This window comes from Jaculus jaculus, chromosome 5 (genome assembly GCF_020740685.1).
Source record: "Jaculus jaculus isolate mJacJac1 chromosome 5, mJacJac1.mat.Y.cur, whole genome shotgun sequence".
NCBI lineage: Eukaryota > Metazoa > Chordata > Mammalia > Rodentia > Dipodidae > Jaculus > Jaculus jaculus.
The window spans coordinates 57082309-57109945 of NC_059106.1; the positions used below are offsets into that span (position 1 = coordinate 57082309).

Genomic DNA, 27637 nt, shown 5'->3' on the forward strand with positions numbered 1-27637 from the left:
ATGCAGGCGACAGAAAGCGACTGCGCGCGCGCAGAACACGCCCCGCCTCCGGGAAACCCCGCCCAGCCTCCAGGGCCCCGCCCACCTGCCTGTGCGCCTGCGCCGCGCGCCCGTGAGCCGAGCCCGAGGAGAACCCGAGGCGCGCGGGCTCGGGGGAGCGCGCGGGCGGGCGCGCGCGGGCGACGCCAGCCACCTCGCTGGGCCGGAGTTGCCGCCCGCTCCCGCCGGCGTCGAGGGCGTGGCGCCCGGCGGCTCCGGCTCGGCCCTCTGCCCCAGGCCGCGTACTTCGGCGACGCTCGGGCTCCGCGCTGCCCCGTGGGTCCCCCGGCCTCTCTGGCCCTCGCGTCCTTCGTGCAGCGACGGTGCGCGCAGGTGAGTGTCCCCGTCGCACGCAGGGCGCGGCCGGCGCTCGGGAGCGAGGAGCGGCTTTGCAGCCGGCCTGGCTGCGGTGTGAGTGTGTGTGTGTGTGTGTGTGTGTGTGTGTGTGTGTGTGTGTGTGTGTGTGTTGTGGGTGGGGGCTCCCCTGAGGCCCCAAAAGTTAAAACTGCTGCAGCTGCCACAGCATCCGTCTGGGACTGCCCGGAGCCCCGGAGATACTGCTCCTGATCCATCGCCTCCCCTCGGGCCCAGCGTCTTCCCCAGCAACCTTTAGGGAGGCATCCTGCAAACAATCCCCCACCCCCAAAAATGGTTTCCTTCACCCACCAGCAATTTTCTTCACCCACTGTTGGACTTTATTTGTTTGTTTATTTTTGGAACGCTGATAGGTCCAACCTGTCCCTGAAGGCAGGAAAGGTGCGGCTTGTAAAACCGGGAGGGCAGCAGGTGGACGCCCCCTCCCCCACCTTGCATGGTTAATCAGTCAGCGCTTCTCTTGATTCTGACTTCTTCAAACTTGCCATCTGCTGTCCGCTCCCTGGACAGGTAATGCCATCAGAAGAGGTCAGTTGCTAGCCTGCCACGTTCCAGCTTCCGTGGGAAATCTCATCATCTCCTTTAGAGATTAGGATTCTTACAGCTCCCCCCACCCGTGTTTCAGATTCAAACTAAGATTTAGAGTGAGGTTGCAGTGTGGCGGTCAAAGCCAAAAACATTCTCAACCCCCTTTCTTGAAAGGTACCTACTAGGGCACATTCATTTTCTTGAACTTTTGTCATAGACGTCCTTGCATTTCTTAAAAGCCTCCCATCGCCTTTTTGGCCAGTGAAGCAGCTATCTGTAGTTATGATTACATATGACTTAAAATATCTTATTCTAAGAAGCGGGCGTGGTGATGATGTACTCCTATAATCTCAGCATTCAGGAGGCTGGCCTGGACTACATAACAAGACCCTGTCTCAAACAAAACAGTGGTCTTTTAAGACTACAGTGTATCAAACTAAAAACTATTAAGACTCAGAGTCGAGGTGTTTTTGCCTCATGCAAATTCGTCATTTTTGGTGGAGGTTTTGTGTGGCTGTTTGAGAAATGGACTTCGGATGCAGCAGATTCTTATGGTCAGCACCAGCCTGTTCTCCAGGGAGGAGCTTCCAGTTCTTCCAGGGGAAATGAGATTCCCACCCCCCCCCCCATTGAAATGTATTTTTAAAGCTTTAAAACACAGGAACATTAGGGTAACAAATAAGAACCAATTTTAATTGATGTTACAGGAACTGCTGTTCTAAAATAAAAAAGAGAAAAATAGTGAAACTTATAAATCCATTTATTTAAAATCTGTGAAATAGTGGCATCTCCAGCCTGTAATATCGTTTGCTACTTGGATCCAAAAGCCACAGAAGGTAGAGGTTAGACAAGCTCCATCTTCCCCTGAAATTGAGAGATTATGTAGAGGGGAAATGAATTATATACAGCAAGACAAAAAGCATTAGTTTTTTGTTTTTTTGTTTGTTTTTAAAGACTGGGTCTTATGTAGTCCAGGCTGGCCTTGAACTCTTGATCCTCTTGCCTCTACCTCCCCAATGCTGGGATTACAAGTGTGCAGCACCATGCCCAGTTTTGTGCAAGGCTGGGGCTCGGAGTCAGGACTTCATGCTTGCTAAGCAGGCAGTCTTATCTACTGAGCTACACCCCCAGCCCCAAACATTAAAAAAGCCTGATCATTCCATGTTGTAATTTCTGTTATCTTTCTTATTCTAACAAATACCAGTATTTCTGGTAGATCAGGAACCTTAATGTTAATAAAAACCAATTCTAGATTGTCAGTAAAAGTGATACCTGTTATCAAAAAAACACATAAAATACAAAAAAAAATTCTAACTTTCGGGGCTGGAGGAATGGCTTAGCGGTTAAGGTGCTTGCCTGCAAAGCCAAAGGACCCAGGTTCGATTCCCCAGGACCCACATAAGCCAGATGCACAGGGTGGTGCATGCATCTGGAATTCGTTTGCAGTGGGTGGAGGCCCTGTCCATTCTCTTTCCCTCTTACTCTGTCTCTCTACCTCTTTTTCTCTGTCAAATAAATAAAAATGAAATACTCAGGTTGGAAGGGTGGCTTAGTTGTTAAGGTGCTTTCCTGCAAAGCCAGAGTAACCAGGTTCACAAGTTAGCCAGATGCACAAGGGGGCACACGCGTCTGGAGTTCAGTGGCTGGAAGCCCTGGCATGCCCATTCTCTCTCTCTGACTCTAATAAATAAATAAATAAAATTTTAAATGAAATATTTTAAAAATCTAATTTTTGTTACTTATTTTACATAACTGTTCCATCAAGGTTTTGTTTATTTGCTTACTTTCCACTGCTGCTAAGAAACAATAGAACCTTACCTATAAGTGGTGGATGAGGGGATTCAGAACCCCCACACTGTCAGTCCTAGGTGGTCTTTTGAAAATTTAGATTAGAAGTTAAAATAAAGTAAATATTTGCTTCCCCTACTTTGGTAGCAGCTTGAACATGTCAAAAAATAAATAAAATAGTGGGGTGTGTTGGCACATACCTTTAATCCCAGCACTCAGGAGGCAGAGGTAGGTGGAGCACCAAGAGTTTGAGGCCAGCCTGAGACTACATAGTGAATTCCAGGTCATCCTACCATGGAAAAACCAAATAATAATAATAAATAAATATTACAAAAAAAGCCAGGTGTGGTGGCTTATACCTTTAATACCATGTGAGAGGCTGAAGTAGAAGGATCACAGTGAATTCCAAGTCAACCTGGGCTAGAGTGATATCTTGCCTCCAAAAAAAAACCACATTCACAAAGATGTATATCTGGCTAGCATATTTAAATGTTTTTCAAGTTGGAAAGCATTTTTTAAAAAATCCTAGAAGAGAAAGAATTTACCTTTTTCTTATCAGTGCTGACAGGGCTTGACATTCTACCTTGATGGATTACTTCTGTCACAAGGCTGTTGCGGCAGAGCAGATGGTCATGCTCCTTGGAGCTTTTCCACCCATTTGATGTTTCTATGAAGACACAATTTGCCAGAAGCCAGCCAGGGCTACCGCAGCACTGGAGGCGATGCTAAGCCCTGATTAGTGCAGAGTGGAGCAAAGGCAGTCACAACTCCAGTGATCGCTATGGGCATGGAATCCAGATTCTTCCTCCTGGTGTTCTGCAGCTGAGCTATATCCTCAGCCCTGTCTTTTCTTTTAATCATTGCCCTAGTGAAACCCAGGTTATCTTTTAACAGCTGAGTTACTTTATGTGATTCCTTCCATGTTTCCCTTCTCAAATTTAACTGCTTTCCAGATGTCAGGAAATTATGAAATGATTGACAAAGTTGACAAGCTAAATCCAAACAAAAACAAACAGGAAAAAAAAAAAAACACCCCTCATGGTGTTTTTCGCCAAGAGAGCCAACATCTGTCTGATAATGACTGCTCACCATGTGTATTACATTATGATTAAAAAAAAATCCTGTAGGGATCATAGAAAGGCTACAAATGCCTTTCTGCTTTTAGTTATTTTTTTGTATGTATGTTGGTACGTGTAGAATATGTGTGGTATGTGCACATGTGTGTTCACAGTTGCACTGTGCCATGAGCATGCGTGCAGAAGGCAGAGAACTGCAGGTGCTCTGTTCTCACTCATCCACGTATCTCTCCGAGGCAAGGTCTCTCCCTCAGCCCAGAGCACCTGCAGTTCTCTGCCCTCCTCCTCCACAGCGGACTACGGACTACGCCCAGCTTTTTACAAGGGCTCCAGGGAGTCAAACTCAGGTGACTGCAGCCCCGCCCAGGCCCTCATACTTAAGCAGCAGGTGCTTTTAAGCCACCGTCATCTCCAGGCTCTTAGATTTTTGGGGGGCTTTTAAAATCTTTTTTTCAAGGTTTATTTTTATTTACTTACTTTGGAGACAGGGTGTCATGTAGGCCAGGCTGACCTAGAACTTCCTATGTAGCCAAGAACCCCTGATGTTCTTGCCTGCAACTCCTGAATACTGGGATTGCAAGTGTGTAACACCACACCTTGTGTATGTGATGCTGGGGATTAAACCCAAGGGCTTCACGCATGCTGGACGGCCCCCCACCTCAGCTCCTGCTTTTAAATCTTTAAATGTTTTCTCACTAGGACCAGATGACTACCTCAGTGGTTGTTTAGGAGCTTCCTTTACTGATAAGTCTAATACTTGTCTTGAAGTGATACAAAATGTTAGGGCTTTTCTAGTTTTTGGTGCTTGAAATTAGAGCACTTGGGTTTGGAGTCCCCCTCCATTTTATTGTATTTCAGTTGTGCCAATGGTTTTGCCAACTGTTGGGCTTGTTTCAGCTAACAGTGAATAGACAGAGCATGCTGTGATCAAGTAGTCTTTGAGCACTGGCCATATGCCAAGTATTGTTCTAAATACTAACAGATATTTTCTCATTTAATTCTAACATCTTTATTAGGTAAAGATTTGTGACATCTCTATTCCATAATTGAAGAGACAGAAGTAGAGAGACAGGGTAATTTGCCTGACACAGAGTGCTTGGAGACCTGAGCGCCAGTCTTGGCAGTCTGGTGATAGAACTGCCTTTTGCTAGGGTAGACTCAAGGACTCCTCACTTGTTCGCAGTTCCTGTGGAATTTCACAGTCTATCCTGTACATAGAGGTGTGTAAGTGAAAAAAAAAAAAATACAGCAGCACTAAAAGGAAGACTGAAATATCTTGGGACCAAATGCAGATGACTTAATAATCATTAAAAACTTTGATGACCTGGGCTTGTAATCCCAGTTAATGGAGAGGCTGAGGCTGGAGGATCTTAAATTCCAGGACTGCCTGGACTACAGAGAGTTCAAGGCCAGACTGGGCAGTTTAGACCTGCCTCAAAAGTAAAAAGAGAGGGGCTAGAGATTGCTTAGCAGTAAAGGCACTTGCCTGCAAAGACTAAGGACCCATGTTCTACTCTCCAGATGCCACGCTAGCCAGATCCACAAAGGTGAGGCAAGCATGAAGTCGCACATGCCCACTAGGTGGCACAAGTGTCTGGAGTTCTTCAATTGTAGTGGCTGAGGCCTTGGCATGCCAATTCTGTCTCTCCCATCCCCCTCTCTCTCAAAAAAAAAAAAAGTAAAAAGGACTGGGGATGTAGCACATTGGTACAATGTTTTGTCTAGTATGTGAGAGGCGGTAGGCTCAACCCTCAATGCCTTATTTAATTAATTTATTCGAAACTTCAAAGGAAAATTGCTGTAGATATTATTGGGATAACTGACAATATTTGAATATAGACAATATTACATCATTAAATTCCCTGTTGTTTTTTTTCTCCCCTACTGTGGATTATACAAGAAAGTGATCATGTTCTTACATGCTGAAGTAATTTGGGAGCAGATAGACTCCATCTTGCTTTTCAGACATTTGTAACATATGATAAAAAGCCAGCTTATAACTCTGGATAAAAATATTCAGGTGGGCTGGAGAGATGGCTTAGCAGTTAAGCGCTTGCCTGTCAAGCCTAAGGACCCCGGTTCGAGGCTTGATTCCCCAGGACCCACGTTAGCCAGATGCACAAGGGGCACACGCATCTGGAGGTCCTTTGCAGTGGCTAGAGGCCCTGGCATGCCCATTCTCTATCTATCTGCCTCTTTCTCTGTCTGTCACTCTCAAATAAATAAATAACAAAAAATTTTAAAAACAATTCAGGTTTCGGCCGGTTGTGATGATGTGAATGGCCTAGAGAACCTATTTTTGTGTATAAAAATTTACCAAAAAAGGGCTGGAGAGATGGCTTAGCGGTTAAGCGCTTGCCTGTGAAGCCTAAGGACCCGGTTCAAGACTCGGTTCCCCAGGTCCCACGTTAGCCAGATGCACAAGGGGGCGCATGCGTCTGGAGTTCGTTTGCAGTGGCTGGAAGCCCTGGTGCGCCCATTCTCTCTCTCTCCCTCTATCTGTCATTCTCCCTGTGTCTGTCACTCTCAAATAAATAAATAAATAAAATGAACAAGAATTAAATAAAAAAAAAATTTACCAAAAAAAAAAAATTCAGGTTTCTTTGTTCTGTTTTCTCTCTTCTCCCACTCCTTCTCTCCCCCATTCCCCTCCTCTGTCTGTACACACACACACACACACACACACACACACACATAACAAAAACTAAGCAAGAGAGCTGGAGAGATGGCTTAGGTTAAGCGCTTATCTGTGAAGCATAAGGACCCCGGTTCAAGGCTCAATTCCCCAGGACCCACATTAGCCAGATGCACGAGGGAGTGCATGTGTCTGGAGTTCGTTTGCAGTGGCTGGAGGCCTGGTGCGCCCATGCTCACTCGCTCATGCGCGCGCGCTCTCTCTCTCTCTCTCTCTCTCTCTCTCTTTCTTTCTCTCTCAAGTTAAAAACAAAACAAACTAGGCAAGGGGTTAGAGCTGTAACTCAGTGATAGCACATACATGCACAGATCCCTGTGTTTGATCCTTAGCACTGCACACCTGTGTGTGTGTGTGTGTGTGTGTGTGTGTGTGTGTGTGTGTGTATGTATAGAAAATAACCTGACTCTCAAATTACACATTTTATTATTCAGAGCTCACTGATTTACCAACTCCAACACACTGGGCACAGCATTTTCCTGGCCTTTGTTGTGTGTGTGCTAATGCAGCACCCGTGCACTTGCCGTGGCTCCTGGAGAAGAACGTCAGGTGTCCCCCTTCATTGCTCACTCACTCCCCCATCTGTTTTTCCTTGAGATGGTCTCTTACTGATTCTGGAGCTTGCAGCTCTCAATCTCCTGTCTTGTGCCCCACAGGATTAGGATTACAAATGTGCATGGTCACACCCATTGTTCAAACTCCCTCAGTCTCACACCCCCTCAGGTTCTCATGCTTGAGCAAGAAGTGCACTTAACTACTGAGCAATCTGTCCAGCCCCCTTACCTCTTTTATTTATTTATTTATTATTATATATATTTTTTTGGTTTTCCGAGGTAGGGTCTCCCTCAGGCCCAGGCTGACCTGGAATTCACTGTTGTTTCAGGGTGGCCTTGAACTCAGTTATTCTCCTATCTCTGCCTCTCAAATGCTGAGATTAAAGGCATGCACCACCATGCCCAGCTCCCTTACCTCTTTTTTTAATTAATTAATTAATTAATTAATTAGACAGAAAGAGGAAGGGAGAGAAATAGAGAGAATAGGAGTGCCAGGGCCTCCAGCCACTGCAAACAAACTCCAGACACGTGCTTCCCCTTGTGCATCTGACTAAGGTGGTTCTGGGGAATTGAACCTGGGTCCTTTGGCTTTGCAGGCAAATGCCTTAACTGCAAAGCCGTCCCTTCAGCCCTCCCTTACCTCTTTTAAATAGGGGAGCATCTAATAGTTTAGATGCAAAAATCACTCACTCTTTATGATCCTTAAAGCTAAATGGGGAGTGGGGACTGGAGAGATGGCTCAGCAGTTAAGGCACTTGCCTGCCAAACCTAACGACCCAAGTTTGATTACCCAGTATCCACGTAAAGCCAGATGCACAAAGTAGCACATGCATCTGGAATTCGTTTGTAGTGGTGAGAGGCCCTGGCACTTCCATTCATGTTCTTTCCCACCCCCCCCCCCCGTCTCTGCTTGTAAATTAAAACTTTAAAAGTAAAAGCTAAAAGGGGTTAACTATATCATTTCCCAACCTAAACACCTTTAATGGCCCACTGACATTGATAGGCTTCTGTGTCAGCACCCTGCAGCACCACGTTCACGACAGCCTGATCCACACCCCTTTCTGACGTTTCCTGCACCATCCAGTAGTGAGTTAATGGCATTTTGCCCTAATGCCCCATCCGTAACCTTTGTCTCTCATCCCATGAAGAACTGAATTTCCCTGTCCCTCCCCCCCAGCTGCCATGCGGCTGGGGTTACTACCATGCTGCTTACTCAGGTTCAGTCCCCTTACTGAGCAGCTGAGGGCTGAGGCTTTGGAGGGTGGGGGCTTGGGGATGTAGAGGCACTGGGAGTCTGTAGCTAGGAGTGAATTGCAAACAATCACAACAGGAGCATAGAGCAGAAATGGGAACAGAGTGCTATGAGAGCCACAAACCCTGCCTGACCTAGACTTGAGGAAGCGTTTATAATAAGAAAGATGCAGTAAAATACCGCTTCCTGACAGGGCTTCCTTCAGACTGGAAAATTCCGGCACAACCATGAAATTAAAGGACTCAGCTAAAAATGATTGTAGGGCCTGTGGACTACCCAAGTTGATAGTTGTTCAGCACAAAGCTAAAGATGTGTGTGTAGAACTCTGGAGAGAGGTGGAGCCGAGGTCCACAGTGTGTTGGCGGGGGACTGTGTGTGTAGGGAACTACCAAGAGGCAGCTCAGAGTCTCCTGGGAACATGGTACTTTTCCCGGTTACCCATCCTTTGTAGCACCCCAGAGTCTGCTCCTGCTTCCCTACCCTTTGGTGCTGACGTGGTTTAGGAGCAGTTGTGTGAAATGAAGATAGCACTGGCATATTGCTGGGGTGGGGGCAGAGGCCCAGAGGAGCAGGTCACTAAGCTGAGAGCTCAGAAGTCAAGGCTCCAATGCCATTCAACCACTCTGGAAACCTAAGCCCAGAGGAGGCTGGAGCTGAAACCTCCAAGGGGCAGTAGGGAAGGAGCAGAAGGAAAACCTGGCTGGCAGGCACCGAGAGGGCGAGGCCGGGAGTGCATGGGAGGGGACAGTGAGAACTTGCTGCTGCAGGCAGCAGGGACCTGCAATTAGGTTCAGGCGCTCTGGAAACCATTGCTGCCTGTAGGGAGGGCAGTTGGAGCCAAGAGGGAGTGGCAGAGGAAGTGAGCATGGCAAATGTGTCTACTCTTTCCAGGAAGTAGCAGGAAAGGTGGAGAGGCGGGTGAATGGAGGGGAAGTAGAACCAGGTGGAGGAGCTGTGGAACACGCTTGTGTCCTGAGGGAGAGGAGAGGCACACAGTAACAGTCAGTGGAACAAGGCCCATGGTGAGCGTGCACCGGATAGTCCTCTTGGGAAAAGGCCTGCTTGCCTGGTGGGCAAGAACTGTGTCTTTTCATGTAGCGACCCACCCGAGTTCCTGCCCCATACTCAGAATGTTGACAGAACCAAGTCCAGATGAGTCCTGATTGATAGAGTAGACTAGTGAGGACCCCTCCATCTTTATCCTATAGGAACCATTCTGTAACATGCCCCATCTAAGCCATGTGTTCGCAGCCCATGTCAGAGTTCAGAAAAGGCACATCTCGGATTGTCTTTGATGTTAATCTTGTGTACTGTGTAGAAGTGTCTAATACATGTTCACAAAGACTAGTTTGATAGGGAACTCTGAATCCTGACTCATTTTGTTCTTTGAGAGCATATTCAAAAGAACACTCTGGGCAAGAAAGGCAGATCCTGCGCATCACAGACCATATTTCAGGGTGCAGATGGTGAGCAGATCCGTGTGGGTTTGATGTTGCTGGGCCACCTCCAATATTTTCCATCTGAAACCCAAAACAAATATGTGAAGGCCGTTCTGGCTCACATCTCCCCTCCCACTGCTCATAAACTAGTGTACATATTGATATGGTCTCCTTTTATACCATCCTTTTTTTTTAACCACTCTCACTAGAAAGCACTTGCTTTTTTTTTCAAATATCATTGCCCCATAAAATATGCTAAGCAAATCAGATTTATAGATAGAAAACCTCATTTGTGAAGACTGAAGTGAATTGATTTAAACGCTGATTGATTTTTCCTGGATAAAATCACTTCACTTGATGAGTTGCTGTCTTGAGGAATGGATTGATCACACCCTTGCACAGCCTGTGGAGTTTATCTCTAGGTGATTTTCTCTTTTTCCAGCAGTGGGTGTCTACAGAGAAGACCTGTTGTCTGGGGACAGTGCCAAGGGACACTATGAAATCTTGGAATGACAGCCAGTCCGATCTCTGTAGCAGTGACCAGGAAGAGGAAGAAGAGATGGTTTTTGGTGAAAACGAAGATGATTTGGAGGAAATGATGGATTTAAGTGACCTGCCCACCTCACTTTTTGCTTGCAGTGTCCATGAAGCGGTGTTTGAGGTCCAAGAGCAGAAGGTAAGCACACACCCAGCCTGTCCAGGCGTTTGTGGCACAGAAAATTAAAGACCAAAGGTGTGTGTCTTCCTAGACCTTTGATTGTGTTTTAGAAGTGTACGTCTGAAACAGACCGGGTTTCAAAACCAGTTCTTCTCCTCAGATGCTTCAGTAAGCACCAGCTTTGAATGAGGCTGAGTCAAGTCTTATTAAATTTGCCTTTTTCTTTTTGTTTGTTTTTCAAACAGGGTTTCACTCTAGCCCAGGCTGACCTGGAATTCACAATGTAGTCTCAGGCTGGCCTGGAACTCAAGGCAATCCTCCTGCCTCTGCCTCCTGAGTGCTGAGATTAAAGGCGTGCACCACCATGCCCAACTCAAAACTTGCTTTAAAAAAAATATATTATTTTGTCCAGGTGTGGTGGTGCACGCCTTTAATCTCAGCACTCAGGAGGCAGAGGCAGGAGGATTGCCTTGAGTTCCAGGCCAGCCTGAGACTACATTGTGAATTCCAGGTCAGCCTGGGCTAGAGTGAAACCCTACCTCAAAAAACATATACATATATATACACACATATACATATATACATACACACACATATATGGTGAATTTATTTATATGTGTGTGCGAGAGAGAAAAAGAGAATGGGGCAGTTAGAGCATGGGCATGCTCTCATGGAAGCTATGGTGTGTCCTCCAGCTTGCAAACAAACTCCAGATGCATGCACCACCTGGTACATCTGGCTTTACATGGGTACTGAGGAATCAAACCTGGGTCCTTTGGCTTTACTGGCAAGTACCTTAACCGCTAAGATGTCTCTACAGTCCTAAATTTGCTTTTTATTCAGTTACTCGTTGGTTTTTGGAGACTGTGATTGAGGAAAAGGCTCATGCTATTTTGTTTTTAGTTCCGGTTGGACTGGAACTCTGTGTAGACCAGGCTGACCTCAGACCTGCAGCCATCTAACTCTGTCTTCTGGAGCTGGGGTCACAGGCATATGGATGCCCCCCTGCCTGGCCTCTAAACTCAGGATGTTTTTGGCTTGGTTTTCTATTCTTTGGATATGTACTTACCAAAGAAGGGACTCGGCTTTCTCTTGGCCTCAGGACTACTTACTATTTGCTAGTTAACATTTCTTGTGTTACTTTCTCAACCTGAAAGGAAAAATAAGATTATTAAGGTTACTCTCCTTTAGTTCATTTATTATTTACTTGGAAAGACAGTGTGTGTATATGTGTTTGTGTGTGTTTCCATCATGACCTCACAAAATATAGATTCCTTCTTCTCTTTGCTTTTCTCTTCTTTCCTTTTCTTTCTTTCGTGATGCAGGGAATGGAATCCTGGATGTCACAAATGCTAGGTAAATACCGTACCATTGAGTCACAGTCCCAATTCAACCATATAGCTCTGTGGTGTGCGCCTGTGCATGCATGCATGCCTGAGCATGTGGTGATACACAGGCACATATGTGAATGTGTGTATGGAAGCCAGAGGACACCCCCAGTGTTGTTCATTGGGTGGTGTCCACCATTTTTTGAGATAAGATCTCTCATTTGCCTAGAACTCCCCAAGTAGGCCAGGCAGCCTGGACAGCGAGCCCTTAGGAGCCTGCCTCTGCTTCTCTGACACTGGGATGATAAGTGCGTGCCACCATGTCCTGCCTTTCTCATGTGGGTTCTGGCAATTGAGCTCAGGGCCTCATACTTGCAGGTCAGACACTTTACCAACTGAGCTACCTGCCCAGCCCCACCTATAGATCTTTAGGTTGGTTTTGGTTTTTAAGACAGTCTCACCCTCGCCTGGGCAAACTTGGAACTCACTGTTACCTTAGGCTGGTCTTGAACTCTCAGTGGTCCTCCTACTCCAGCTTCCTGAGTGTTGGGATTTCAGACATGACCCACCTGGCTTGGCCCTTCCTACAGATCTTTTTAAAAAATATTTATCTATTTGAGATAGAATGAGAGAGAAAACAGATAGAGATAGGGTGCACTGGGGCTTCTAACCACTGCAAATGAACTCCATATGCGTGTGCCACCCTGTGCATCTGGCTTTACACGGGTACTGGGGAATCAAACCTGGGTCCTTTGACTTTGCTGGCAAGTGCCTTAACCGCTAAGCTGTCTCTCTAGCCCTTCCTATAGGTCTTTTTAAAAATATATATATTTTTATTTCCTACAGATCTTAATTTCACAAAAGTAAAGTATTTCTGCCACTGCTACTCATTTTTAATGTTCTGAGAATTTTTCCCAAAGTACAGCACTGACCTTTCCGTCTCCCCACCCCCTTCTGTTTGCTTGTGTTCTGAAATTACATGTCCTGGCCTGGTTCTCAGTAGGTGGCCAAACTAGCCTCTGTCTCTGCCTCCTGGCTTGGTCCTTTACTTTTCTATGTGTGTTCACAAAGAATTGTCCTTTCGGTGGCTTTCTGGGGGCAGAAGTCAATCAAGTTTGACTCAGTACATATTAGAGTATCTGCATCAAATGAGGCCCCATGCCAGTTGCTATGGGAATACACAGTGTGTCACAGGGCACACAGCCCTGCCATGGAACGTTAGTGCCGTTAGAAGCACTTGGAAGTCCGTTGATGTACCAAAGGTGGCGGGCTCACAGCCAGATGGAATAAAGGACCTCCATAGTGCTGCTAGAGAAGAGTTGTGAATAGCAGAGGAAGGAATTTGAGCCAGAGGAAACGGGATGTACTGATGAGCCCGAGGAAAATGTAGGCCAGGTCAAGTAGCAGGCACTTCTGTGTGGTTGACACATACTTGGTAAGTGGCCAAACTAGGACACTTGGGCTGAGAGGTGGGTATGAGCTATCCTACAAGCACCACGAATATCAAGTACAGGAGCTGCCCTTCTGTGGGATCCCCAGGGCTTCTGAGCAAAGGGCTGGTGCTCAGGTGTACTGGGAAGCTCAGCTGACAGGCAAAATAGTGAGGACACCACAGAGAAAGCCTGCCTGGAGCAAGGGGTGAATTGTATACCCTCACCCCTAACTTTGTGTATGTGTACATGTGTGTTTTTGTGATACAGACACATGTGCCACAACATGTGTGGAGATCAGAGAACAACCCTGGGCATCAGTCGTTGCCTTCCATCTTGTTTAAGGCAGGCAAGGCCTTTTAGTCATCTCGGAGTAGGCCAGGCGAGCTGCCCCATGAGCTTTCAGGAAATCTGTTTTGGCCTCATATCTTGCTGGGATTATAAATGTCCATCACCATACTGGGTTTTATGTAGGTGTTGTGGATCTAAACTCAGGACCTCAGGCTTGGCAAGTACCTTACCCACTAAGCCATCTCCCCAGCCCTGGAAATTCTCTTTCTTTACAGGTGGTTTTCATGTACAAATACTATTTTGTTCCCTAGTTCAATCGATTTACCAATTTTGAAATCATCCTTTCCGTTTTCCTCATACTTTTAAAAGCTTTAGATTTTTTTTTAAATTTTTGTTTCATTTTTATTTATTTATTTGAGTGTGACAGACAGAGAGAGAGAGAATGGGCGCGCCAGGGCTTCCAGCCATTGCTAATGAACTCCAGACGTGTGCGCCCCCTTGCACATCTGGCTAACGTGGGTCCTGGGGAATTGAGCCTCGAACTGGGGTCCTTAGGCTTCGTAAGCAAGCGCTTAACCACTAAGCCATCTCTCCAGCCGCCCCCGAGCTTTAGATTTTTATATTAAAGATAATTAAATTAATCTTGATAGTATTAATTCAGCCCTCCATGTCTCTCAGGGAGTGGATGCAGTATCCATGAGTCCAGTCACTGTTAGCATACTAGGAAAGCTTGTGTCTGTACTGAACACATACCGACCTTTATTTTTGTCGTTACTCCCTCAGCAGTGCCGCATAGTAACTAGTAAACAGCACGCACACTGTATTCAGTGTTGTGAGTAACCTAGCAGTGATTAAAGTGTATGGGAGAATGCAATCCTGAGAAAACAAGCTATAAGAAGAATCTAAGGGAAAGGCTTGTCTTTTCACTCATAGTTACTTAGCATCATGGCTGTTTGTTTCCATGCATGTGCTGAGCTAGGCAATTGCTTTGTCAGGAGCACTACAGCCTTGATACTTCATTTTTTTTTCTTTTTTCAATTTTTTTAAAAAACAACTTCCATGATTATAAAAAAATATCCCATGGTAATACCCTTCCTCCTCCCACTTTCCCCTTTAAAACTCCATTCTCCATCATATCCCCTCCCCATCTCAATCAGTCTCTCTTTTATTGTGATGTCATGATCTTTTCTTCCTATTATGATCGTCTTGTGTAGGTAGTGTCAGGCACTGTGAGGTCATGGATATCTAGGCCATTTTGTGTCTGGAGCAGCACATTGTAAGAAGTCCTACCCTTCCTTTGGCTCTTACAATCTTTCTGCCACCTCTTCCACAATAGACCCTGAGCCTTGGAAGGTGTGATAGAGATATTGCAGTACTGAGCACTCCAGTCACTTCTTTCCAGCACCATGATGCCTTCTGAGCCATCCCAAGGTCACTGCCAACTGAAAAGAGAAGATTCTCTACCAAAAGTGAGAATAGCATTAATATAAGGGTATGAACATTAAGAGAAGTGCTTACTGGGCAGTTTGATAAGCATAGTATATACATTTAGCCAGACAACAGCAGACGTTACACCCCTAGGGCTCATGACTACTGCTGTTTTAAGTTTTCAGTATCAGGGATGTATGCCCCCCCCCCTTTGAAGCAGGCCTCTAGTCTAATTAGAGGGCAGTTGGTTTCCACCATGACAGACATGCCACTGTTGCACCTGTTGGCTCATTTGGCCTGGCTGGCCAAATATAAGACTTAAGTGTCCATTGTTGAGTTAATACTTCATTTTTACTTAACAGTTTAGAATTTGTCCCAGTGTGGTTATATTGGCTCATTTTTTCTCAATCCCAATTTCCATTTCTTAAAATAAGGGCACATTAGTCTTGCTTCTCTTTGGAACTGAGGATGTATGTAACTCAGTTAGGTTCAGTACCCAGCACCATATAAACCAGGCCATGGTAGTGCTCACCTGTAATCCCAGAACTTGGGAGGTGGAGGCAACAGGAAGTTCAAGGCTAGCCAGAACTACATGAAACTCTGTCACTAAATAAATAAATTAACAAAATTGGAAGACTTAGGGCTGGGGTATAGCTCAATGGTAGAACCCTTGGGTAGCTTGTGTAAGTCCCTGAGTTTGATACTGAGTATGGTGGTGGTGGTGGGGGGTATTGTAAAGGTTTAGGGAAGAACTTTCTGTTACACTGAACTGTATGTATTTTTAACAGGTACTAGAAGATTATCAGGTCTCAGTACATGTTTCTTTAGTTGAATCCATAGTGGTGTTCAAGCCAAGAATAAGTAAGATCTAGTTAGCTTCAAGGCTAGATTAAACACTGTAGAATCAGATCTTTAGAGCAGGAATAAAGCCTGACTGAGTTTGTCTTACAGGCATTACACAGCCCAGCTTCTCTAGAGCTTGCCCCCTTCGCTGTCACTACTGTGTACATGGAAACTGCACAGCATTGCAGAAAGGAATTCGAGAAGACATAAATAATAGCTTTATGTAGAAGACATAAGTTAATGAAAAGATGCCTCATGCCTGTGAACTAGAGGACAGTATACTTGTCCATTGATATCTGTAGAAAATTGTGTTCCAGCACCCCTGTAGATTTAACATTCCACAGATGCTCAAGCCCCTTGTATACAATGGCATGGTATTTGCATGGAATCTTTTCTCATCCTCCTGTACACTTTATTTCTAGATTATTAATGTCTGAGAAGGTATAACAACTTCAGAAATTATTGCTACATGTTGCTGTTTAAGGAATAGCGACATGGACGAGGTCTGCACATCGTTAAGTACAGACATAGCTACCGTCATTCCGCCCACAGTTGGTTCCTTCCGTGGAAGCAGAGTTGGTAAATGCATAGGGCCAGTGCACTGCTGGGATGTCAGTACTGCCAGATGCAGAGCTGGCGAGGGCAGAGGCCGGTGCACTGCTGGGATGTCAGTACTGCCAGATGCAGAGCTGGCGAGGGCAGAGGCCAGTGCACTGCTGGGATGTCAGTAGTGCCAGATGCAGAGCTGGCGAGGGCAGAGGCCAGTGCACTGCTGGGATGTCAGTACTGCCAGATGCAGAGCTGGCGAGGGCAGAGGCCGGTGCACTGCTGGGATGTCAGTACTGCCAGATGCAGAGCTGGCGAGGGCAGAGGCCGGTGCACTGCTAGGATGTCAGTACTGCCAGATGCAGAGCTGGCGAGGGCAGAGGCCGGTGCACTGCTGGGATGTCAGTAGTGCCAGATGCAGAGCTGGCGAGGGCAGAGGCCGGTGCACTGCTGGGATGTCAGTAATGCCAGATGCAGAGCTGGCGAGGGCAGAGGCCGGTGCACTGCTGGGATGTCAGTAGTGCCAGATGCAGAGCTGGCGAGGGCAGAGGCCGGTGCACTGCTGGGATGTCAGTAGTGCCAGATGCAGAGCTGGCGAGGGCAGAGGCCAGTGCACTGCTGGGATGTCAGTACTGCCAGATGCAGAGCTGGCGAGGGCAGAGGCCGGTGCACTGCTAGGATGTCAGTACTGCCAGATGCAGAGCTGGCGAGGGCAGAGGCCGGTGCACTGCTGGGATGTCAGTACTGCCAGATGCAGAGCTGGCGAGGGCAGAGGCCGGTGCACTGCTGGGATGTCAGTACTGCCAGATGCAGAGCTGGCGAGGGCAGAGGCCGGTGCACTGCTGGGATGTCAGTATTGCCAGATGCAGAGCTGGCGAGGGCAGAGGCCAGTGCACTGCTGGGATGTCAGTAGTGCCAGATGCAGAGCTGGCGAGGGCAGAGGCCGGTGCACTGCTGGGATGTCAGTAGTGCCAGATGCAGAGCTGGCGAGGGCAGAGGCCGGTGCACTGCTGGGATGTCAGTAGTGCCAGATGCAGAGCTGGCGAGGGCAGAGGCCGGTGCACTGCTAGGATGTCAGTAGTGCCAGATGCAGAGCTGGCGAGGGCAGAGGCCGGTGCACTGCTGGGATGTCAGTAGTGCCAGATGCAGAGCTGGCGAGCGCAGAGGCCGGTGCACTGCTGGGATGTCAGTACTGCCAGATGCAGAGCTGGCGAGGGCAGAGGCCGGTGCACTGCTGGGATGTCAGTAGTGCCAGATGCAGAGCTGGCGAGGGCAGAGGCCAGTGCACTGCTGGGATGTCAGTAGTGCCAGATGCAGAGCTGGCGAGGGCAGAGGCCGGTGCACTGCTGGGATGTCAGTACTGCCAGATGCAGAGCTGGCGAGGGCAGAGGCCGGTGCACTGCTAGGATGTCAGTAGTGCCATATGCAGAGCTGGCGAGGGCAGAGGCCGGTGCACTGCTGGGATGTCAGTAGTGCCACATGCAGAGCTGGCGAGGGCAGAGGCCAGTGCACTGCTGGGATGTCAGTACTGCCAGATGCAGAGCTGGCGAGGGCAGAGGCCAGTGCACTGCTGGGATGTCAGTACTGCCCAGATGCAGAGCTGGCGAGGGCAGAGGCCGGTGCACTGCTGGGATGTCAGTACTGCCAGATGCAGAGCTGGCGAGGGCAGAGGCCAGTGCACTGCTGGGATGTCAGTACTGCCCAGATGCAGAGCTGGCGAGGGCAGAGGCCGGTGCACTGCTGGGATGTCAGTACTGCCAGATGCAGAGCTGGCGAGGGCAGAGGCCAGTGCACTGCTGGGATGTCAGTACTGCCAGATGCAGAGCTGGCGAGGGCAGAGGCCGGTGCACTGCTGGGATGTCAGTACTGCCAGATGCAGAGCTGGCGAGGGCAGAGGCCAGTGCACTGCTGGGATGTCAGTACTGCCAGATGCAGAGCTGGCGAGGGCAGAGGCCGGTGCACTGCTGGGATGTCAGTACTGCCAGATGCAGAGCTGGCGAGGGCAGAGGCCGGTGCACTGCTGGGATGTCAGTACTGCCAGATGCAGAGCTGGCAAGGGCAGAGGCCGGTGCACTGCTGGGATGCCAGTACTGCCCAGATGCAGAGCTGGCGAGGGCAGAGGCCGGTGCACTGCTGGGATGTCAGTACTGCCAGATGCAGAGCTGGCGAGGGCAGAGGCCGGTGCACTGCTGGGATGCCAGTAGTGCCAGATGCAGAGCTGGCGAGGGCAGAGGCCGGTGCACTGCTGGGATGTCAGTACTGCCAGATGCAGAGCTGGCGAGGGCAGAGGCCAGTGCACTGCTGGGATGTCAGTACTGCCAGATGCAGAGCTGGCGAGGGCAGAGGCCGGTGCTCTGCTGGGATGTCAGTAGTGCCAGATGCAGAGCTGGCGAGGGCAGAGGCCGGTGCACTGCTGGGATGTCAGTACTGCCCAGATGCAGAGCTGGCGAGGGCAGAGGCCGGTGCACTGCTGGGATGTCAGTAGTGCCAGATGCAGAGCTGGCGAGGGCAGAGGCCGGTGCACTGCTGGGATGCCAGTACTGCCAGATGCAGAGCTGGCGAGGGCAGAGGCCGGTGCACTGCTGGGATGTCAGTAGTGCCAGATGCAGAGCTGGCGAGGGCAGAGGCCGGTGCACTGCTGGGATGTCAGTACTGCCAGATGCAGAGCTGGCGAGGGCAGAGGCCAGTGCACTGCTGGGATGTCAGTACTGCCCAGATGCAGAGCTGGCGAGGGCAGAGGCCGGTGCACTGCTGGGATGTCAGTACTGCCAGATGCAGAGCTGGCGAGGGCAGAGGCCAGTGCACTGCTGGGATGTCAGTACTGCCAGATGCAGAGCTGGCGAGGGCAGAGGCCGGTGCACTGCTGGGATGTCAGTACTGCCAGATGCAGAGCTGGCGAGGGCAGAGGCCGGTGCACTGCTGGGATGTCAGTACTGCCAGATGCAGAGCTGGCGAGGGCAGAGGCCGGTGCACTGCTGGGATGTCAGTACTGCCAGATGCAGAGCTGGCAAGGGCAGAGGCCGGTGCACTGCTGGGATGCCAGTACTGCCCAGATGCAGAGCTGGCGAGGGCAGAGGCCGGTGCACTGCTGGGATGTCAGTACTGCCAGATGCAGAGCTGGCGAGGGCAGAGGCCGGTGCACTGCTGGGATGCCAGTAGTGCCAGATGCAGAGCTGGCGAGGGCAGAGGCCGGTGCACTGCTGGGATGTCAGTACTGCCAGATGCAGAGCTGGCGAGGGCAGAGGCCGGTGCACTGCTGGGATGTCAGTAGTGCCAGATGCAGAGCTGGCGAGGGCAGAGGCCGGTGCACTGCTGGGATGTCAGTAGTGCCAGATGCAGAGCTGGCGAGGGCAGAGGCCAGTGCACTGCTGGGATGTCAGTACTGCCAGATGCAGAGCTGGCGAGGGCAGAGGCCAGTGCACTGCTGGGATGTCAGTACTGCCCAGATGCAGAGCTGGCGAGGGCAGAGGCCGGTGCACTGCTGGGATGTCAGTACTGCCAGATGCAGAGCTGGCGAGGGCAGAGGCCGGTGCACTGCTGGGATGTCAGTAGTGCCAGATGCAGAGCTGGCGAGGGCAGAGGCCGGTGCACTGCTGGGATGTCAGTAGTGCCAGATGCAGAGCTGGCGAGGGCAGAGGCCGGTGCACTGCTGGGATGTCAGTACTGCCAGATGCAGAGCTGGCGAGGGCAGAGGCCGGTGCACTGCTGGGATGTCAGTAGTGCCAGATGCAGAGCTGGCGAGGGCAGAGGCCGGTGCACTGCTGGGATGTCAGTACTGCCAGATGCAGAGCTGGCGAGGGCAGAGGCCGGTGCACTGCTGGGATGTCAGTACTGCCAGATGCAGAGCTGGCGAGGGCAGAGGCCGGTGCACTGCTGGGATGTCAGTACTGCCAGATGCAGAGCTGGCGAGGGCAGAGGCCGGTGCACTGCTAGGATGTCAGTACTGCCAGATGCAGAGCTGGCGAGGGCAGAGGCCGGTGCACTGCTGGGATGTCAGTAGTGCCAGATGCAGAGCTGGCGAGGGCAGAGGCCGGTGCACTGCTGGGATGTCAGTAATGCCAGATGCAGAGCTGGCGAGGGCAGAGGCCGGTGCACTGCTGGGATGTCAGTAGTGCCAGATGCAGAGCTGGCGAGGGCAGAGGCCGGTGCACTGCTGGGATGTCAGTAGTGCCAGATGCAGAGCTGGCGAGGGCAGAGGCCAGTGCACTGCTGGGATGTCAGTACTGCCAGATGCAGAGCTGGCGAGGGCAGAGGCCGGTGCACTGCTGGGATGTCAGTAGTGCCAGATGCAGAGCTGGCGAGGGCAGAGGCCGGTGCACTGCTGGGATGTCAGTACTGCCAGATGCAGAGCTGGCTAGGGCAGAGGCCGGTGCACTGCTGGGATGTCAGTAGTGCCAGATGCAGAGCTGGCGAGGGCAGAGGCCAGTGCACTGCTGGGATGTCAGTACTGCCCAGATGCAGAGCTGGCGAGGGCAGAGGCCGGTGCACTGCTGGGATGTCAGTAGTGCCAGATGCAGAGCTGGCGAGGGCAGAGGCCGGTGCACTGCTGGGATGTCAGTAGTGCCAGATGCAGAGCTGGCGAGGGCAGAGGCCGGTGCACTGCTGGGATGTCAGTACTGCCAGATGCAGAGCTGGCGAGGGCAGAGGCCAGTGCACTGCTGGGATGTCAGTAGTGCCAGATGCAGAGCTGGCGAGGGCAGAGGCCGGTGCACTGCTGGGATGTCAGTACTGCCAGATGCAGAGCTGGCGAGGGCAGAGGCCGGTGCACTGCTGGGATGTCAGTAGTGCCAGATGCAGAGCTGGCGAGGGCAGAGGCCAGTGCACTGCTGGGATGTCAGTACTGCCAGATGCAGAGCTGGCGAGGGCAGAGGCCGGTGCACTGCTGGGATGTCAGTACTGCCCAGATGCAGAGCTGGCGAGGGCAGAGGCCGGTGCACTGCTGGGATGTCAGTAGTGCCAGATGCAGAGCTGGCGAGGGCAGAGGCCGGTGCACTGCTGGGATGTCAGTACTGCCAGATGCAGAGCTGGCGAGGGCAGAGGCCGGTGCACTGCTGGGATGTCAGTAGTGCCAGATGCAGAGCTGGCGAGGGCAGAGGCCGGTGCACTGCTGGGATGTCAGTACTGCCAGATGCAGAGCTGGCGAGGGCAGAGGCCGGTGCACTGCTGGGATGTCAGTAGTGCCAGATGCAGAGCTGGCGAGGGCAGAGGCCGGTGCACTGCTGGGATGTCAGTAGTGCCAGATGCAGAGCTGGCGAGGGCAGAGGCCGGTGCACTGCTGGGATGTCAGTAGTGCCAGATGCAGAGCTGGCGAGGGCAGAGGCCAGTGCACTGCTGGGATGTCAGTACTGCCAGATGCAGAGCTGGCGAGGGCAGAGGCCGGTGCACTGCTGGGATGTCAGTACTGCCCAGATGCAGAGCTGGCGAGGGCAGAGGCCGGTGCTCTGCTAGTTAGGAGGATTGCTGTCAGTTTGAGACCACTCTGAGGATCCATAGTGAATTCCAGGTCAGCCTAGGCTAATGTGAGAACCTACCTTGAAAAACAAATAAATTAAAATTAAATTTTAAGAAAAGAAGAACTATTGAATCTGGATTGAACGATCTGCAAACAGGTGTGTTCTTAATGTTGGTCACACTCATTTTCATCATCTCCCTAGTTCCCATCAGCAGTGTTCATTATTACTAGCTGTCTGCAGTCTCCTCTCTTCTGTTCTAATGCCAACTTGTAAGGGGTGACCTTGGGAAAAGCTACCTTGAGGACCTTTACAGTTTGCCTCAGAGGATGCAGATGGAGTGTCCCTAATTCAAAATCCAAAGTCCTCTGCAATCCAGGACTGTGAACACTGTATTGATGTCGGAAAAGATTTATTTATTTACTTACTTACAAGCAGAGAGAGAGGGAGGAAAGGAGAGAGACACCGCGCCCACCAGGACCTCTAGCCACCACAAACTGCAGGTGCATGTGCCACTTTGTGCATCTGGCTTTCTGTGGGTACTTGGGAATCAAACCCAGGTTGTTAGGCTTTGCAGGCAAGTGCAACTATTTAAAATGTGCTCAACCTATAACAGTTTTGCATCAGTTAACTCCCCATGTTTCGTGGGGTTTTTTTTGTTTTGTTGCTGTGTCAAGGTAGGGTCTTATTCTAGCCCAGGCTGACTGATCTGGAATTCACTGTGCAGTTTCAGGGTGGCCTCAGACTCACAGTGATCCTCCCACTTCTGCACCTCTGCCTCTCGAAAGCACGACAGGAACAGGAAGTTGACTGGCATCATCACACCAGCAGGGAGGAAATAGAACAGAGCGACCAATGCTGAATGCTCAGCTAGCATTCCCCTTTTCATACAGGCCGGGAACCCAGCCCATGGGATGCCGCTGCCCACAGTTAGCGTGTGTCCTCTTACCTCATCTAATCTAAAAAATCCCTCATAGGGAAGAACAGAGATTTGCTCCATGGTGATTCCAAATCCTTTGAAATTGACAGCAAGAGGTTAACTATCCCAATGCTACATCAAGGGGAAAATGAACTGTTAGAACTCTGTTTTGTTTTGTTTTCCTGAGGCTGGGGCTCTCTGAGGCCCCTCCTTTGTAAAGTGCATTGTAGCCAGATTTGCACATCCTGATTATTTTTCTCCCTTCTCTCTTCCCTGCTGCTCTGCATCTCCTAGGAGAGGTTTGAAGCACTTTTCACCCTCTATGACGACCAAGTGACATTCCAGTTGTTCAAAAGCTTTCGAAGAGTTAGAATCAACTTCAGCAAACCGGAAGCGGCGGCGAGAGCTCGAATAGAACTCCACGAAGCCGACTTCAACGGGAAGAAACTGAAGCTGTATTTTGCGCAGGTACATCATGGCAGGCTGGCCGCGCCCCCGACTTCCATACCCCATCCCCAGCCGCTTCCAGCTCCCTTGCCTAACCCACTGTGTCAAAGGTTTCTGAAAGGAATATCCCAATAAGAGAAAATATAAAAATGTCCTTTGTAGATGCGTTTTTATTTATCTGTAGAGTGTATTTAGCCTTTAACTTTGTTTTGCTGAGACTGATCATTAAAGGAATTTGTTTATCTGGCACCATGGGGTTAGTGGATTCATTTTCTCCTCTGCATTCGTAATGGCACTTGGGATATGACGTCCTGGGGAAAAATAGTGGGAGATCATTTTCTGTGTTCTGTGATTCATATGCAGAACCTTCAAGAAAGAAGCTATGGATCCAACCCTGGCCAGCAGGGGGCATGGAACTACACAGAAAGGCCCTTTTTCTCCAGCCTGTCCCGCATGCTGTGGGTAGTAAGCACTAGCTCCCCTTACTCCAGTCCTGCAAAGGCCAGGCATGGCCTTTTGAGAAATCAGTGGTTTTCTCAAAAGACTTGATGGTATGATAGCATTAGATGACACTCATGAAGTGTTGTATTTTTTAATGCAATTTTCTTTCTAATTAAACAAACAATAACAACAACAAAAGACAGGTTTGTTGCTTTGCATAGTGGTACATGCCTGTAATGCCAGCACTTGGGAGGTGAAGGCAGGAGCATGGTGATTTCTTGGCTCCCCTGGGTGACACAGTTCCAGGACAGCCAGAGCTACATAACAAGACTTTGTCTCAAACAGCAATAAACAGACAGTTTAATTGTCACCCTGCATTCCAAGTGAAAACTAAATGAAATTGATATCTAGACATTCTTTCTGGTAGTCTCTTGAGGTAGAGTTTAAAATAAGAGAGGATCCAGGTATGGTGGCACGCACCTTTAATCCCAGCATTCAGTAAGCCCAGGTAGGAGGATCACTGTGAGTTCAAGGCCAGCCTGATACTACATAGTGAATTGCAGGTCAGCCTGGGCTACAGTGAGACCCTGCCTAAAATAATAATAATAATGAAATGAAACAAGAAAGTAATTTTCTCCTTTTAAGATTGAAATTTAAAGCCAGGCATGGTAGTGCACACCTTTAATCCCAATGGGAGGTAGAAGTAGGAGGATCGCCATGAGTTCAAGGCCACCCTGAGACTACATAGTGAATTCTAGGTCAGCTTGGGCTAGAGAGATACAACAGCCTAAAATAATAATATAATAATAATAATAATAATAATAATAATGAAATAAGAAAGTAATTTTCTCCTCCTAAGATTGAAATTTAGTAGCATGTTAGCCAGCTTCCCACCACTGTAACCAACACCCAAGATCACCAGCTTATAAAGAAGAAAGGTCTCTTGGCTTACAGTTTTGAGATTTCAGTCAATAGCTGATTGGCCTTACTGCTTTTGGCCTGTGGCAAGGGCCACATATCATGGCAGACCACACTCACCTCAGGCAGAAGAAGGAAAGGGCTGGGGCTCCACTGTCACCTTCGGGGTGCACTCCCAGTAACTAAAGACCTCTCAGTGTTGCACCTCCTGAAGCCTTTACCACCTTCCTGGAGTAGGCTTTTACCATGTGGGCCTCTGAGGGACACTTGGGATCCAGATGGAGCAAGAAGCCCTGTTCATCTGTTTGCTCTTTGGCTCCACCCATGTTTACTGAGTACGTGATACGTGTACCCCTTCCTGTGCAGTGCACCCTTCTGGGAGATTGCAGACCGTCTGAGACTCATACTTAATTCTTCTCCCAAAAGTGACAGTAATTATCAATCCAGAAATGAGGAAAGCACAGCTCTGTTTGCAAAGTGGCTGTGAGCATATCCTTCTTTCTGTGCAGGTGCAGGTGTCCGGGGAGGCTCGGGACAAGTCCTACTTACTGCCACCACAGCCCACCAAGCAGTTCCTCATCTCCCCTCCGGCCTCTCCGCCGGTGGGGTGGAAGCAGAGTGAAGACGCCATGCCTGTGATCAACTATGATTTGCTCTGTGCAGTCTCCAAACTGGGGCCAGGTAACAGATATAGGTTGTGCTGTTGTCTCCAGAAGCTTTCTGTGTTGGAGACTGTATTCAGCAGCGGGAGTCTGGCCCTGTGATGGAGTGCAGGTGCAGTCACACTGGGTTCACATTCTGGGTGGGTGTTGTCCCCTGCTGTAAGCTTCAGCAGGTTGCTTAGCCTGGGTTTGCTGAGCATGGCTATAAGGGTTAGATGGTATATTGGCATGCTTGTAAATCCCACCACTTGGAAGGGGCAGGCAGGAGGATCAGGAGTTTCAAACCAGCCTTGGTTTCATGAAATCTTGTCTTTAAATAAATAAATAGACATATAACTGGAGAGATAGCTTAGTGGTTAAGATACTTGCCTGCGAAGCCTAGGGTTTGATTCCTCAGGATGCATATAAACATCTGGAGTTTGTTTGCAGTAGTAGAGGTCGTGGCGCTCCCATTCTGTCTCTCTCAATAAATAACTTTAAATACACACACACACACCCCCGGAGGAGGGAGGAGGAATGAAGAGGATGCGCCAGGGCCTCTTACCACTGCAGATGAATTCCAGACACATGTGTCACTTTGTGAGCTGTCTTTACATGGGTACTGAGGAATTGTACCTGGACCAGCAGGCTTTTGCAAGCAAGTGCCTAATTGCTAAACCAGCCAGAGACCCTTTCTTTTTCTTGGTTTTCTGAGGTAGGGTCTCACTCTAGCTCAGGCTGACCTGGAATTCACTATGTAGTCTCAGGGTAGCCTCAAACTCACGGCAATCCTCCTACCTCTGCCTCCCAAGTGCTGGGATTAAAGGCGTGCGCCACCACACCTGGTTTAGAGGCCCTTTAAAATTTTTTTTTATTTATTTATGTGAGAGACAGAGAAAGAGGCAGATAGAGAGAATAGGCTTTCCAGGGTCTATAGCCACTGCAAACAAACTCCAGAAGCATGCACCACCTTGTGCATCTGACTTACATGGGTACTGGGGAACTGACCCTGGATTCTTAGGCTTCACAGGCAAGTAAGCGCCTTAACCACTAAGCCATCTCTCCAGCCCCTGAGACCCTTTATTAAATGCAATAAATACTTCGGTAGAACAGAAAGTTGGGAGAGAAGGGACAGTTCTTTGTGTTGGAAATGAAGCTTTCTACGGTGCTTGCTTCTCTGCAGGGGAGAAATACGAACTGCACGCAGGAACTGAGTCCACTCCCAGTGTTGTGGTTCATGTCTGTGAAAGTGAAACTGAAGAGGAAGAAGACACAAAGAACCCAAAGCAGAAAATCACACAGACACGGCGTCCTGATGCCCCTACGGCAGCGCCGAGCGAGCCGCAGCCACTGGACTGTGCTCTGTGAGTGGCGCTGGCAGAGGGGCACTGCCAGCCACAGCCTAGCCATTGTGTCTGCGCCTCCTACCGCTGCGTGCAGCAAGGGGTGCTGTGGGCAGCCAGGCCTGGCTTCGACAGGCCCAGCCTGGCAGGATAGAATAGTGGGTGCTTCCACCTGTGTAGAGTTTTGAACAACGTTCTAAATGGCACTTTAAGTGAAAGAATTTGTCCCCAGGATGTGGCAACTATCCCTTCCCCAGCAGTTAGTGTCCCTGATTATCCACAGACCATTGGGTACCAAAGCCCAGAGCTGTAGTCATTTAGTACACTGCCATTTTTACAGATTTAAGAAAGTGCTACGATTTGGAGAATCTGCTGGGTGTTTTTTGTACCAGCATCATAGCTTCTAACCAACATATTGATCAGAGGTTGATTGTTACTCAATATTTTTGACTTTTTTTTTTTGTATGAAAACTGATTAATGGAAACGTTCCTAGAAATCACATTCCTCAGCTATTTTTTCCATTGTTCTTGGGGAAGAAATGCCAAATGGATGTGAATATCATAAACAAGTGGCAGGGCTGAAATTGTAGATCACGGTCCGCCCTGTTCCCGGGCAGGCTCCTTCGGGCATGGCTTCCCTGGGGGAACCACTTCTGGAAGTGGGACATGATCACCGGAGACTTGCCTGACAGATTCGATGGCTGCTGCCTTCCATATTCCAGCCTGGTGAGTGACAGCTGTCTTCACTCGCCAGTTTTTATCTTGCCCTTCCTGATGTTGGCTTACCTACTAGTTCTTGAGATTTTCTTTGCTCTGTGTATATTTACATCACCCTGAGTCTTAAACTAGAAAAGACAACCAGATTTTCTGAAGGTCATTTTAATTGGGAATGGATTACCATTTGTTTTGAGACAAATTCTCACTCCATAGCTCAGGCTGGCCTGAAATACATTTTGCACACACTGGTTCTGAATCCACTGGGATTCCAAGTGTTGGAATCACAGGAGTGAGCACTCAGGCTCAGTATTTAAACATGTCAGCTTGTTCAGAAAGAAAGGTCAGGCATTCTATTTTTCTATGAATTAGGGGAAGAAATCACACTTTTAAAAATATTTTGAGGGAGCTGCAGAGATGGCCTAGCTGTTAAGGCTCTTGCCTGCAAAGCCTTAGGACCCATGTTTGACTCTCCAGGTCCCACATAAGCCAGATAC

General features: G+C 49.3%; 1 protein-coding gene across 1 annotated transcript; it reads left to right on the forward strand.

Moving 5' to 3' along the window:
- Rcan3 (RCAN family member 3) lies at positions 1-27637 on the forward strand. Its single transcript, XM_045149094.1, has 5 exons — positions 1-372; positions 10186-10419; positions 22931-23104; positions 24952-25123; positions 26267-27637. Exons 1-5 carry the CDS (start codon positions 1-3, stop codon positions 26449-26451), a joined length of 1137 nt encoding a protein of 378 aa, XP_045005029.1. The 3' UTR covers positions 26452-27637.

Bases quoted from the DNA above. Each gene is read 5' to 3' on its own strand.
- Rcan3 (XM_045149094.1), top strand. From the start codon at position 1: ATGCAGGCGACAGAAAGCGACTGCGCGCGCGCAGAACACGCCCCGCCT. The intron at 10,420-22,930 runs GTAAGCACACAC...TGCATCTCCTAG, and splicing joins TTGAGGTCCAAGAGCAGAAG to GAGAGGTTTGAAGCACTTTT. The intron at 23,105-24,951 runs GTACATCATGGC...CTTTCTGTGCAG, and splicing joins TGAAGCTGTATTTTGCGCAG to GTGCAGGTGTCCGGGGAGGC.